Source organism: Limulus polyphemus, unplaced genomic scaffold (assembly GCF_000517525.1).
Source record: "Limulus polyphemus unplaced genomic scaffold, Limulus_polyphemus-2.1.2 Scaffold172, whole genome shotgun sequence".
NCBI classification, from domain to species: domain Eukaryota; kingdom Metazoa; phylum Arthropoda; class Merostomata; order Xiphosura; family Limulidae; genus Limulus; species Limulus polyphemus.
This window is the reverse complement of record NW_013665782.1, coordinates 279,426-295,403: the sequence shown is the minus strand read 5'-3', so window position 1 is coordinate 295,403 and position 15,978 is coordinate 279,426. Positions and strand designations below refer to the sequence as shown.

The 15,978-nt window shown below is 32.3% G+C and overlaps 1 protein-coding gene across 1 annotated transcript in view; it reads right to left on the bottom strand.

Moving 5' to 3' along the window:
- Window positions 1-15,978, bottom strand: part of LOC111084921 (myelin transcription factor 1-like) — a 65,619-nt gene that overhangs the window by 7,878 nt on the left and 41,763 nt on the right. The window contains exons 8-14 of the mRNA XM_022381535.1: window positions 13,492-14,352; window positions 12,638-12,769; window positions 9,877-9,936; window positions 8,052-8,195; window positions 7,222-7,317; window positions 3,334-3,497; window positions 947-1,128 (exon numbers count right to left, since the gene is read on the bottom strand). Coding sequence (XP_022237243.1) covers window positions 947-1,128; window positions 3,334-3,497; window positions 7,222-7,317; window positions 8,052-8,195; window positions 9,877-9,936; window positions 12,638-12,769; window positions 13,492-14,352 — 1,639 coding nt within the window. The remainder of the gene's footprint in view (window positions 1-946; window positions 1,129-3,333; window positions 3,498-7,221; window positions 7,318-8,051; window positions 8,196-9,876; window positions 9,937-12,637; window positions 12,770-13,491; window positions 14,353-15,978) is intronic.

Genomic DNA, 15,978 nt, shown 5'->3' with positions numbered 1-15,978 from the left:
ATTGTCTTGATTCATAGAATGTCTTATTATGTATTACCCATTGTCTTGGTTCGTAGAATGTCTTATTATGTATTACCCATTGTCTTGATTCATAGAATGTCTTATTATGTATTACCCATTGTCTTGATTCTAGAATGTCTTATTATGTATTACCCATTGTCTTGGTTCGTAGAATGTCTTATTACGTATTACCAATTGTCTTGGTTCGTAGAATGTCTTATTACGTATTACCCATTGTCTTGATTCGTAGAATGTCTTATTACGTATTACCTATTGTCTTGATTCTTAGAATGTCTTATTACGTATTACCCATTGTCTTGATTCGTAGAATGTCTTATTACGTATTACCCATTTTTTGGTTCGTAGAATGTCTTATTATGTATTACCCATTGTCTTGATTCATAGAATGTCTTATTATGTATTACCCATTGTCTTGGTTCATAGAATGTCTTATTATGTATTACTCATTGTCTTGATTTATAGAATGTCTTATTATGTATTACCCATTGTCTTGATTCATAGAATGTCTTATTGTGTATTACCCATTGTCTTGATTCATAGAATGTCTTATTATGTATTACCCATTGTCTTTGTTCCTAGAAAGTCTTACTTTTAATGGAACTGAACACTGTTAATGCTATTAACATTTTCCTCGAATATATTATTTAGTATCTCTCTCTCTTTAAAAGTTTGTGATATTTCCTACTGATTACAGAAACATATATTAGATACAATCATATAATAACTTTAAATCTCTGTTGACTAAGTAATACTTCCACGAAATAGAGAAATTAAATAAAATTGATATAATTAAGGTATCTTACGTTTAATTTCTTCAAATTTAAACTGAGTTTCAAATCTCTTGCTAAGTGAAGTTTTCACCTAAATGTTAATCTTTATGATACTTATAATGGTATAGCTTAGAAAGAAAAACTCGTGGTCGTACCATCTGGGCGATTCGAACCTTCTCTTCTAAATAGGATATATGGGATTGAAGGCTTCTCATTTCCGACTCCACTTTAGCATTGTACAGATGGATGTTGAACTTTTTTCCCAGTTCTCGTTGATTCCCGTTTTCTTGAGTTGCAGCATTTCCTCTCGCCATTCCCACCTCACTGAGAGCTGACCCTTGAGGATACAGTCATTGTTAATGGATATTACTCATTTCATCACTCAGTGTTTATGGAACGTGTTTTCCAACTTATAACAGCAATGTAAATGGGTTTATTCAAATTTACTGTAGGATAATTGGAGGAACTGGAAACAAATAGGTCAGTAATATAGTTATTGTTGTAAAACAAACGAGCTGCCATTACTTTTGCATATATCAACTACGACTTTTGCCTGATCTAAATAACTGTATAAAACAATGGAATTTTGAAACAAATTACGTTGATTTTTACCAGATTTCTTAAGTGTTTCTATTTTATTTATTTTGCTTTTGTGAATTTTAGATTTGAGAACATGTACAGATGTTCTACACGTATATACATTTTCAAATAGTGATTCAGTATTTCACATATTTATGTACAGCTCAGTGTTCAGAGCCAGGTAGCGTCGTGTCGTCCCTAAATTCGAACCATTGGTCACAGCGAAGTAATGGGTCGGTAGCAGCCTAATGCTACGTTATTTTATTTATTTATCGATCAATCCATTTGATATTATCTAATTAATTATTATTACTATTATGTACTTTTTTACACCAAATTCCGAATGTAAGTAAGACAGAAATGCACTTTCAATGTAAAGAAGTGGACATATTGACTGCAAATCGAAGTTCAACACCACAGCAACAAGACAAATAAATGCAAGTCCAACCTAGCATCAACATTCTGGTACATACATAGATAGATATATACATACATATATACATACAGGAAACGAGGGTGACAGGTTATCTCTGCAAGTATGAATGACTGTTGAGATAGACATTTGGTACAATGCTAGTGTATTTGTGTTCCGTGGGTAAGATGCACTAAAAGTTCTTTACAGTTACTTTCGTTAATAGTATTAATTGGAATGTTTAATATATATATCTAGTTTTTTATTATTTTTGATTTTATTTTTATTATTATATTTTCATTACTTGGCTCTGCAGTATTTGACAAACGTACTGCAACAGGACTTGATAACTGCGTGCAGAAGAGCCTGTGCTAAAAACATAGCTATATGCTGATATTAATCGCTACAGCTACCATGTAAGTCGTTGGAATGTTTAATATATCTAGTTGTTTAATTACTTTTTAATTTTATTATTATTATTATTATACTTCCATTATGAATATTGTTTTGCATTGTTGACTTTGTATATGCATTTAGGATTAACCCAAATCTCGTAAGCTGGCTTAAGCTCGTGAGATATTATTGTTATTGTAGCCGAAAACATCGTTAACAGCAAGGGCACTGAAGTGATTAACCAATGAGTTCTAATCTTTATAAATAAAAATGTAAGAAAAGTGCATCTAATTTAGCTATAGTCATTACTGATACCACGCTGAATTTTAGTTTTCCTTTAAGTAAGTAGCTTGTTCTGATCGAAGTTAATATTAATAATTGCGCAAACTAGTCAATTTAATCTAAGTTAACCACTATGTTCCTACAATAATTCGAAATTAATTAGAATAATAAAAACCTGAAGACGAATATTAATATTTTTAAACACGGTAATTGAGAACAAAAGCCGGATGCTTCATATATTTTTGTTTTCTTTTAATACAGTGAATTTAGGTATTTTGCTTAACACTGTTGTTCAATTTAGCCATTATAACAGAAGCTAATATTTTAACAGTTAACGAATAAGCCTACTATATTATATCTGATCGACACTATAGCCACATGGCAAAGAAACATAAGCCTAAATTAGTACCAATAATTTACTATAAAATTGCACAGTTTCAGAAAATTGTTCCAAGGTGACCATTGTATCTAAAAAATATATCGAAATCAATTGTAATAACTGTGAGAAAGTAATGATAATATTAGCTGGCCCTGAATAAAAATAAAATCCCGAGAACTTATCTTTCAATCTTTATACTCTTAAGCGCCTTTTCCAGTCACCCTTTTTGTACATTATCTTAACAATTACAAATATATTTGTGTCTAGTGGTATTTTTAAGCTGTAGGTGTGTGTTTTATTTAAGTCCATATAAACATACGCTGAACACTCATTAAGGTACAATCAAAAAGTATTTCAGCATATTAAAATATTTTTTAATCATACCCTAGTGAGCGTTTAGCTCACCTATTGCATAAAGATACTATTGGAAATTAATGTTAATTATATGGACTGTACACAAATATGCTAATAAAATGGAAGATTCAAACACGAGTTACCGGAGATATAATCTGTAGTACCTCCTGGTGGTGATATCCAAGGCTCAACTGGAAATTTTGGTCTCTTCCCGCGGTGGACCGCACGAGGACACCCTGATAAACTTCGGTGAGTAAGGAAAGTTCCCGTCACGTGACCGCTACCATCACAGCCAGGAGTGGGGCAACTGCAAGATCGGCAAAAAGTTTAATGTTTAGTGTTTGTAGTTAAGCACAAAGCTACACAATGGACTGTATGTGCTCTGCCCACCACGAATATCGATCGCAACCCGGTTTCTAGCGTTGTAAGTTCGCAGACATATCGCTGTGCCACGTGGGGGGGGGGGGGGGGGGCGGTCAGAAATAAACTTACGAAACAACGTATATTTCTAAGTAATAATAACAGTCGCAAAATTTAAGCTCGTCAAAGTCCTATAAAATACTAAAAGACATTACTAAAAGCAAAGTGTAAATTCCTTATGCAAAGTGGTATGTCGATGTGGTTTAACTTCTTTTTTCTACTCGCTGCACATTTGGTTAAAGTAAAAAAAAGGAAACACCGATAAGATGCCAGAATGCAACATTAAAAAATACACTTAAATGCTTATCCTTCTGAAATCGACGTACTGATGGTAAAACAAACAATAGTAAACTATCTTGCCAATCTATATATAGAGAGCACAAAAATATGTGTGTCTGTCTGCTTGTCCGTTGTATAACTACTCCTAGGTCGCTGGGCCAATCTCAATCAAACTTTGTGAGATGACAGTTTGAAACAAGGGGCATGTTAATGGGGGGGTTCACAACCCCCTCCATCCCCATTATTGATGTTATTGAACATTTATTTTCTTTGACGTATGTTAACGTTACTGCATTCATAAATTGCGCCACATTCTTACGGCAAACAAAACAACTTTATTAAATATTCTATAACACAACATGCGCACAGTGTGAGTGGAAGACACACAAATGTCATATATATCTCAGAGATTTTGCTATCACTCCCTAAGGAGGAATGGAATTAAAATAATGGCAGCAACTATTGCAATAATACATAAGCTAAGATGAAGCTTATACTACAACAGCCACCATAACACTGATATAAAGAGCCTTTTCTTGAGTTATACCCACTTTCTACTTTGACCCGTGACCTTACAACTTCATCTCGTAAGACACTTCTGCGACCAATGGCCGTCAATTAACTAATAAGGTGAAACAGTGTGGAAGAACATTAAGAATTAGGTGTTGAAAGCACCCCTACCGCCACTACTATGGCCGCTACCTCTTCGTACAAAGTCATCCTGACCATCGTACAGTGGATACCATGTTAATATATATATATATAGTTAGCTCTTAAAGCATATACACAACTTTGGGTGTAGTAATAATGAATACTGTTATGTTATGTTATAAATAAATTGTGTAAGAGTTAGGATTTTTTATGTTATTTGTCATAGCATCCACCCCCATATTTTTGAAGTTCATAACCCGGACAAAGGACGGGAACCTCAGCTTGTAGAAAAATATAAAGCAGACTGAGTTGATGGAAAAATAACAGCGAACTGTGTTACCGAAACGCACTCGCATACAAATAAAAAAATAGAACTAGTTATGGTAGCACAGGAAACTATTTTATATATTGACAAACACATACATACAAATAAAAACAGGGTAGACGATGTAGTAGTACAAAGAACAATAACGTGTGTTAACAAAACCAAAAAATATTAAAAGCAAACTTACTTATGGTAGAAAGAAAATAATAACCTGTGTTACCAAACGCAAAAATAAATAATTAGAAAATATAATAGAATTAGTTATGGCAGGACAAATCGTAATAATCTATATTACCAAATGCAAAAATACTTAAGTAAAAATAGAATATCCTTAGGTGGGAAAATGGTAAGTTTATCGACTTAAAACTATAGAAATCCGGGGTTCGATTACCCGCGGTGGACACAGCTGATGGTCTAATTGGCCTCTAAAACAAAATAAAAAGTAGGATAGACCTAGGTATTATATAATAATCAATATTTTTTAAAATGTTACCGAACAAAAATACAAACAAAATAGAATAAATTCAAAAGTCATGGTAGAACAGATAATTATTATTTGTTACCGAACATAAAAAAAGACAGAGTTACAGTAAATGAAATAATAATAATAATTTAACATTACTAAAGGCTGAAAAAACAGAAACAATTAGTTATAGTGAAATAAAAGGCAGTAAATTATGTTACTTAAGAAATATACAGAATTAAAACTTATTCAAATAAAAATGCATTTAAACTGAATGATTATAATGGAGTGTCGCTAACACTTATGCTTTCTCAGGTATTCTGCATTATAATATTACGACGGTGGTTTCAAAGAATTCTGCCAGATATTGAGATATATTTGTAATATTTCACTAAACCCAAGATGCTAACGAATGATCGTTGTATGATTAAAGTTTAGCAATAAAATAACGTAGAAATTATAATATGTGTGTGTGTGTGTGAAGCCATTGGATAAAAAAAATTCAAATGTAACGTCATTGAAATGTTGTAGTGAAAAAGTACCAGTGGTGATCATATGGTTCTTGTTGGTTTTAACACATTTTTCTAAATTATTTATCGATCAAATTGCTTGTGGATCTATTAACTTTTTGGTTACAGCGTCCCTTATAACTTTATAATTTTAAAAGAAGAATACAGTCACTTTTACCATTAATCGAACTAATTGCTATTGGTGGTTCCATACGTATTTTACATAGAAAATTAGTGACTTCATCCAATACTCTTGTTTAGTTCTTTACACTAAGTGATATAATAAAGTAAAAAGTATTCAATCTGATGCAATATGTGAACCATACTTGTAGCGTAACATATATAAATTAATCGGTAATTTGAGGGCTAAAGTTTATGTCATAGTTTTTGAACTAACTGTTTTTCAACAATTCATAGACGATCAGTTAATGATATATTTTTATAGTATTGGTGAAGTAAAGTTAACTCCTGTTTTTGTATTCATAGGATTTTTACACATTCGAAAATATATTTAAATTTCATACTTTTCTTTCCTTTTTTTATTATAGGCGCCGAGTCAGAGGTACATATATATATATATCGGGTTTGATATACTAAAAATTAATGCTGTCTTACTATTGTATTTCATCTAACATTAACAACACCAAACTGTATACAAATAAGTCACTTGTTGATGTTTATTTATATACTTTGCTTAGTTTATTTGTTTTTATTGTTTCTTTCGTGTTTTTTTTTTTGTTTGTAGCTATGCACAAATCTACACAGTGGGCTATCTGTGCTCTGCCCACCACGGGTATAAGTCCGCAGTCATACCGCTGTGCCACTGGGAGGGGGCATATTGTTTCGTATACACAGGTTTTAGATACCTGTATTCGTATGAAGTAAATGATACTACATACACGTGTTTGTCTGTTGATTAGATTTCGTGCGAAGCTACTCAAAGCGAGGGCTAGCTGCGCTTGTCTTTACAAGGTTTGAAGCGACAGACTAGAAGAAAAATATCTCGTCAACAAAACCCATTGCCAACTCTTGTTCGGAGTGCGATTTTTGATTTGTATTTTTGGCGGTAGTGAAACACGAACCACAGAACTGGGCCACGCTCGACCCATGTGTATGTGTGGTATGTATGCAAAAAGTTAAGTATTTTGTGTATTTATGCGTGTATATGTACTTTATTATGTAGTTCAGAAATGTTTACCAATTATAATAATAATACACTAATCTCAAACAGACGTAGTATATATATATATATATACTACCCTCTGTAATATTATCTCTTCGTGTTTAACTCTATACATATTTACTCTGACATAAGGATTCTATTAAAGTTATTTTGAACGTTTTTATATAGTTATTAACAGTACACTTTGAAACACCAACTTACCTACTTCCTTCTGGTTTAATGATTCTTCTACTTGAAGTTAAAGGTTCGTGATGATACTTGACTATACCCTTACTAAGACTTGGGCAACCTGACACTCTGATTCTCAGAAAAATATTACTTTTAACATTGGAAATAAAATTTCAAAAATCCATACAGTATATCGATTACCTTATGAGAAAGTTCATCCTAACCTAACTCACAATTTTTAGATAAAATGACCGATAATAACAATCACTACTATAAAAACAATTACAAAGAGAAAAATGTATTAAATCAATAATAAGTACGTGTTATATATTTGGTAAGACTTATTCATGAGCATCAATCATATTTTTTTTACATAACTATTTCTGTAGAATAGAATAATCAAACAATACTTCAATCAAACAATAAATCTAGCAAATCTATTTCATTGTTTAACAAATTATACTTACTTTAAGTAAGTGGGACCTACAGTGATCAGTTAATCGTATTAGGTCTGCTTAGTTCTAATGTCTTATACGTGCTCTATTACATAGAACATAAACACACTTTCTAGAGGTCTATTGCAGACACCTTTTTTTTTCTCCAGATTTGGTTATAACTCGAGACTTTCATTCGTTTTCACAGAAAGTTGCTTAATGTATGAGATAATTGTTAACTTAAAAGAAGTAAAATAATTGAGATAGTTTTTAACGAGTCTGAAATATATTCGAAACAAATTCTACAGACAAAATTCTCATTTCTTAGAAGAAGAAAAAAATTAGCAATGGCTAAAATATTCATATAAATGAAAATGTTCAAAAATAAAATAAATAATAAGATCAAGAACACTTAACCAAACAGCTTACCGGTATATGTTGCCATGGGTCTTTTCTTCTCTCAACACAGAAACTTTGTTAGGTCGATTGGCACGTGGACAACCTGACAGACTACGATGAGTAGAGTAATTTCCTGTCACATGACCAGAGCCATCACATCCATGAGTCGGGCAACTAAAAATCAATAAACGAAAAAGTTGAATATAGTGTTGCGTCAGCGAGGTCACGTGACTAGTGTCACGCCACTCCTTCTCTCGAACCTTCGTGAATGTCCTAGCATTTACTAGATTGGGGGTAGTCTGGTATATATAAGATGGTGACAACGTGACGGACAATGTGTGTAGGTAGTGAGTAATTGAACTGCAGTCAGAGAGTATTGTTGAAGTTAACGTTCGTTGTTACAGCGTTTGTTATAAAGCGACTATTGAAAATAAGTGTATCGGTAAAGTTATATTCAGAAAGAATAAATCAGTTTTATTAAGAAAGGACTTGTGTCGCTAAAGTTTCGTGGGAACGAAGTTACGGAAAATTAATTAACGACTGGAGGCGTAACAATATGTAAGCACCGGTGAGACTTTAAGTTATGACACAACAATGACAAAGCTGACTCAATATGTTAAGGCAAAAACTATCTGAAGATTCTTCTTATAAAATGTTTTGTTAAAGATATAGGATTCTTTGAGGAGCTGAGGATTTTTTAATGAAAGTTTTATGTTAGAGATATCGGGTTCTTTGAGTTGCTGAAAACTCATCTTATAAAAATGTTCGCTAGAGGTATTTAGTTATTTGAATTTATTTAAACAATACAGTTACATTCAGAATAATTATAAGCTAACATATTAGACTGTAGGAAAAGTTTAAACACAGAAAGTAATCATTCACGCCAATTAAATTTTTATAAGCTGATATGTTGAAAGGAAGAAACTTTTGTATTTCTAAATTTGAGCATTTTCCGTCAACAACTGACTGATCAATAATAAAAGATAAGTAGATTTAAAACAAGTAAATATAGAGTAATAAACCTAATTAATTGAATAGGTGCTTTTTGTTATGGAAGTAATTTTGTTTTTTATTTCAATTACATTTTACCCTTCACAAATGTAAAAAAAGGATAAAACACTTCTTCAATAATATATATATAGATCAAATCGTACAGTTTATTTATGTGAGGCAAAATCTTTAACGATCGAATACATAAAATAATTTGTACGTGGAAAATTTCAAATTAGTGCTGTAATCCAAAGAGTTGTTTGCATAACTGTTTAATGACTAGGGCTGCTTATTTTACAATGCATCTAAATGTGTTAGAGACAAAATAAATAACATGAAACAGCTAGATGCTAATTCCAGAAGTTGTATTTGTGTGTACTCATTGAAAACGTTTATGATGAAAGAATTTTTTTAAAATCATAAATAATATTTAACGTTAAACTGGTACACAATTAAAAACATTTTATTTAGGCCTATCTATGGCCTTCAAAAAGTTGACGACTCTACATGTTTCGACGTTACAACGTCATCCTGAGGTGGACAAAGTGCCAAAATACTATAAGAAATTTTCTATTTAGAGTGACTTACGTTTTAAATCATACTAACATCAGTGCTACTTGATCGAGGAAAATTTCTCACTAATACTTCTGTTACTAAACTACATTGTCTGAGAGATATTAAATAGTTTCTTGAGTGGGTTAGGTCTAAGAACGTATGTTTTGTACTGCCTTTAATTGTGAAGCATCAAAACAGCAGTGTATATTGAAGGTAGTTTTCACTCGTTTTAATTTTTAAACTGGTAATAAAGAATGGATTCAAAGCGAATTTTTAATTCTAGATAGAAGAGTATATCACAGCGTCTTACCTTAACTCGTGACGTTGACTTTTTAATTGGTCTTTGTCGGCAAGAGGACACCCTGAGAGACTGTGTAAAGAATAAAAAAGAAATATAACTTCTACCTGACATAAAGGGACGTAATGTATAAAAAAATAACACTACTGTGAATGCGTTTACATTTTTGTACACCAAATTTTGTGGTGTATGGTAAAAACGCTGTTTCGTTCGTTATTTCCCCCTCCAAAAAAAAGCAACAACAACATATATTACTTAATTTGATGTGAAATTTACCTTATCATCACGTTCAACATTTGTATTCACAAATAACATAATCAAATGTTTATACCCACAATTCCAATTTGCCTATAAAAAGATGAGGCGCAATATTTGGACATTAGAAAATGTCTCTAACACAGTGGCTTAAGACCGGTAACATACCACTTTAAACACCCCATTGAAATGCATGCACTTACATGTAAAGAAGCCATAACAGCCCAATTTGCTAACGATGGTGTTCAAAACTTGTAATATATTTAGTTAAAGTTTTAATTTCAGACCCACATAAACCACAAAAATTGGAGTACCACGAATAATAGTTTAGTACCCAGAAAACCTGTGCAGAAAGTAGAATAAATAAAAGATTAACGCTTTTGCCTAATTCCAAAGAATATCGCTATTTTCACCTCATCGGATATTATTTCAGAACATAATATTCAAAATACATATTAGTACATAAACATTTGAATAATTTATTTAATCTTGATTGATAGTTTGTTTCAAGCATTAGCAAAAAAATAAAATAAATTTAAATCTAATATTATCTGCTATATCGTTTCTAGCTCACTCGTTAAAATTTCACATGTATTTATCTATAACAAATATAGAGTATTTAGTTTCAATAAGCTATTGTAATTTACCAAAGGCATCAAGGCACTGAATGTTTCAGCAGGAAATAAAGCTGAAAAACGTCACGTGCTCATGCTCTGCCAAAATCTTATAAGCTCTATCCTGGATTATGCACTACTGATGGTCAGTACGAGTGTTATGAAAGTAGATGGAGTGAAAACAAGGCCATATATCACCTGAAAAACACCAATAGTGCTTACAAATAAAATTCTTCGCTAGGACTTTGTTGCATTATAAAGACCATGCATTTCATAATCGTGCCACTTCCCTTTTTAATTGAGATATAGCTTTAAAGACGCCTCAGAAGACACTCATGGTTGGATAGATGCTATGCAGTCACTACCGAGATAATTGGTCACCATTAGGTCTAGGCGCTCCTCGTAGAATATCATTTTGAGTCACTGGTATTTTTGGAAATTGGCCTATACAGAAAATGTAGCGATTGGGCAGAGAGTAAAGCAGAAAAAGCTTGTCAGGATCTATTTGAAGTTCATGGTGGACAGTCACCTGTCATCATAACCGTAGATGGTTCCTAAACTACATATAACGAGAGATCTGGTTGGGCATTCATTATCTCGCGGAGAAACAACATTCTTTATAAGGTTGGTAGAGCATTCAAGCTTCCCATAAGCAGCACAAGGATGGATCAGGAAACCATAAACTAAGCTCCCCCTGGAATGCTGAAAGCAATGAACAACAAACAGATAATACTACCACAGTAATATTTGGAACAGACTTGGCAGTACTGTGTAAATTTTCAAAGTGGTTGGTCCTCAGATGGATAATAGAAAACCAAATTACTCATGGTAAAGCCATCGCATGAATGTATGTGTCAGACCATGCAGGGTTGAAGCTAAATCAGGAAGCTGACAAATTCGTAAGAGATGTCCCAATATCCGGTACAACTCTATTAGCACGATATCGACCTCTTCTGTACTACTAAGGAGAAAACGACGATCGTGGAAAATGTTCGTCAACATTTAAAGAGAAAAAGAATGTTGGAAAACAAAATATCATATCGTGTAGCCAGGAAAAGTAAAACATGTGTAATAAATAAAACAGAATACAGCCAGAAAGCCAGTGGGAACATCAGTAAAATAACTCTCTTCTATCGCTAACGATGAAGCCGGCCTCCACTTGAGTGTCCAGTGATTGTTATCTAGACTCATTCAACTCAACCTGAACTTTTATATATACTAAATATAACAATAATTTATAAACCAGATATTAAAACCAGCTTTATCTATTAAAACAATATTTTAATTAGTAATATTTTTTAAAATCATTTATATATATATATATATTCTTAGTTGACTAAAAAGCTTCATTTTGATGCCATAATCTATAATATTTAATAGCGGGAATACAATATCTTTGAAGATGCAATTTCAATTTAATAAAACATTTTGTATATAAGTATATGAAAGAGTTAGCTTAACCTTTAATTCTCAATTAAATTAGTATTTATCTAATGAATGTAGAGAGCAGGTTTAAGGTTTAAAATTTAACTACAACATTATTTTAATATATTAAGCCCAATGTACAAGCTTTGTTTTTCAAAGTAATCAATCAGATTCTATTCCGCTTTTCTTGAATATATCGAACGAGTTTTTATACTATTATTGTCAAATGCAGTTGAAATATAAAACTACTAACGTACGCTATACGAATATCTACGCTAAAAATGTTCAATGAAACTAACTGAACTATTACCCCCCAGTGGCACAGCGGTATGTCTGCGGACTTACAACGCTAGAAACTGGGTTTCGATACCCATGGTGGGCAGGGCACAGATAGCCCATTGTGTAGCTTTGTGCTTAATTCTCATCAAACAAACAAACTGAACTATTTTTAGAAATTAGCATGAGAAAGTTTTAAATACCTTCTATGTGTAGTATATTTTCCAGAAACATGGCCAACACCATGACACCCTAGTATTGGACATTGAATCAGTTCCTTTCCTTCTTGCCTCCTGACCGGAACTGTTTTGTGTGTGGGGGATCCTCTATATGAACTATAAATACAATTTTAATTTCGTACACATATCTTTGCAACCCGTAAACATGTAATACAAACATCTTAACTGTTTTGGCTGTTTTGTGTGTGGCGGATCCTCAATATGAACTATAAATACAATTTTTATATCGTACACATATCTTTGTAACCCGTAAACATGTAATACAAACATCTTAACTGTTTTGGCTGTTTTTTGTGTGGCGGATCCTCTATATGAACTATAAGTACAATTTTTATATCGTACACATATCTTTGTAACCCGTAAACATGTAATACAAACATCTTAACTGTACATCTTACATTTCCCTTAACATTTTTGAACGCCTTCTAATCATACAAACTTATGTAATGTTACTATTGTTCTGTATTAGGTAATGTTACTCACCCGCAAATTACAGTAGATATTATTTGATAGTTACTAAGAGCCTAAGCTTCAATAAAATAAAATTACACCTTTATTAGGTTTTGTTTCTAATTCAAGACATTCTGTAGTATATTTTATTTTACAATGAGTGTTCATTATTTTCTGAACACTATTTTAACATAAAGTATTACATACTTCACATTTTGCAAAAAAAAAAAAATAACTATCGAGTGTTTGATAAAATAAATGCCTGTATTTTCCGTATTATTGTAATTAACGGCTTTTAGTTGAACATAATAATCAACTTTTAAAATCATAAATAGTTTCTGTCAAAGAAACACTAACTTGTGACTTACGCTTTATGATCAAACAAGTGAGTGTTTACTACAAATGGTTCATGAGTCCTCTGATGGTCCATCTTTTGACTATTTCTACACGTCGAAATTTGCGTCGAGGGATTAGGTGAGGTTGGAAGCGATCTGGACGATGTTCTACCAGGATGCGAGTACAAAGTTCCATTAGTTGAGGTATCTACTCTACTAGTGGGAGATGTGGGCAAAGAACGGGCTGTAGAACCAAAACATGATGAATAAAAGCTGGGAGTTGATGACGATGAAACGATCTGCAACTGGTTAATTGGTTGCATCGATAAGGTTTCTGAGGTTGTCAGAGGAGCAGGAGCCCACGTTTCCATCATTAAATCGGAGACTGGTTGGTTGTAAGAACTGACATAACTTGGAAATCTATCCTGAATGATCCTGTTTTCATCCATAACATCACTGATTATGGTACGTGCTTCAGGACTGCTAACGCCGAAATTATAATTTGAGATCATTCTCTCACAGGAAAACACAGGTGTAGACTTTTGACTCTGAGTAGAGTTTTGTCCATCACTCGGCGTCGTTTCATAAATGTACGATTTTGTATCTCTAACATTACCTGCAACAAATGGGGAACGCGAACACTCTTTTCCAAAAAATGAGCATTTAGAAGAAGGTGGGGAGGAAAGTGTTTCAGAAGTTGAGCAAAATGAAGCCATCACTGATGGGTTTTGTGATCGGTAGTGGGAGGATATTTGCGATAATGATGGTTTTGTGTTCGGTAAATCTGTTGCCATGACATCTGTCCTGGTGCTGAAATCTACAGGTTCTGTTTGTTCTGGAAATTGTTGGTAAGGAGGAAACGACATCTCTTTGGGTGATGTTTGAGCAATACTTCTACATGAAACAAAATGAATGGTGTAAATAATTGTGAGTTATTTTAAAATAAGCCAAGAGCAAGGCAGGTGATTCATTAATTTTAAGAAGATAGTACAAATTTCAAACCAGAACTATGAAATAAATAAATATAGGTTTTTCCAACGAAACAACACACGTCACGTACATTTTCCAAAGAAACCTGCTGATAAAGCTGTTCGTTTTAATTACGGAATATAAACCATAATTTTCTCCAAACTTAACACTTCTCCTCTATGAATACTTGAAATATCACAATCTGATCTTTTCTGAATACTTGAAACTTAAGACAGTTCTCTTATTTGAAATATTGAAACACAACATGGTTATCATATCTGAATACTTGAAACTTAAGACAGTTCTCTTATTTGAAATATTGAAACACAACATGGTTATCATATCTGAATATTTGAAAATAACAAAACTACATATTTGAATATTTAATTATGTTTTATCGTACTTCCCGAAACTTCATTCCTCTAGATTAATAGAGTAAAAAGCAATGTTGATTTTACTAATCAAAGACAGAATTTTAGATATCATTAAGATACTTTGAAATACCCAATAACTGATAAATGTGTTTCAAAATTCAATGCGTTTAAGTTCTTTACTAAATAAGACATAGCAAGATACAACTACTGAACATAAATAAACAATATGTGGGTAGGGTGGCCACGACTCATCTTTCATGTACTGAAATTTCTCTTTTTGTTTCAACTTTATTAAGTATTCACTTTTAGTAAATATTTACTGAATAAGAACGTCGGATACTGAGAGGAAGACTTTTCCGTAGCAACTATAAAATAAATATATTTAGATCACTAAAATAAAAAAAATCAATAGAGACAGTTAATATTAGGATAAAGAAAATAAGAGATAGAGCACAACATGTTAATGAAAAAACTTTGTATATTCATTCATGAGTTCCTAGAGGATACGCAAACAAAATATGAAAACTGTAAGGTCATAAAAGTATTTTTATTCTTAACATGAAAATCACATTTTACTTAGACTGACTCAGTAGAAGCTTATAACATTCGCAAACAAATCATTAGTAAAATATTTTATTGAAAAATCAGAATTTTTGTGTACAACAGACTTGTAATGTTTATTAAAAATTTACCAAACTTAGTGAAGTACATATAGTACATTAAGAATTATATTATGTATAGTTTCATTGATACATGGTGGTTACATTTCGGTCAAAATGACCGAGGACGTAATGTATAGGGATAAACTGAACCGAGCTCTACTTTTCCAATTTTACGAAGAACAGAAAAGTACCTGTCCAAATCTTGTGGAAAGAGGGAATAAAAACCTTTCCAATTTAACCTAGCTATAAAAGGCTATGCAGTACTGTTTTCATTGGTGTTTTCATCTATTGCTAATAATGAAGATATAATCATTAGAAATTATTGAAACGAATACATTATTGTTATAACGAGTTCCTCACTGACACAGTGGTAAGTCTGCAGGCTTACGACCCTCAAAATCGGGTTTCAGTACCTGTGGTAGATGATAGATACATAGATAACCCATTATGTAGCTTTGTTCTTAACAACCAAATTAAACCAATCTTGTTATAATGATACAGATTTTTATCATACA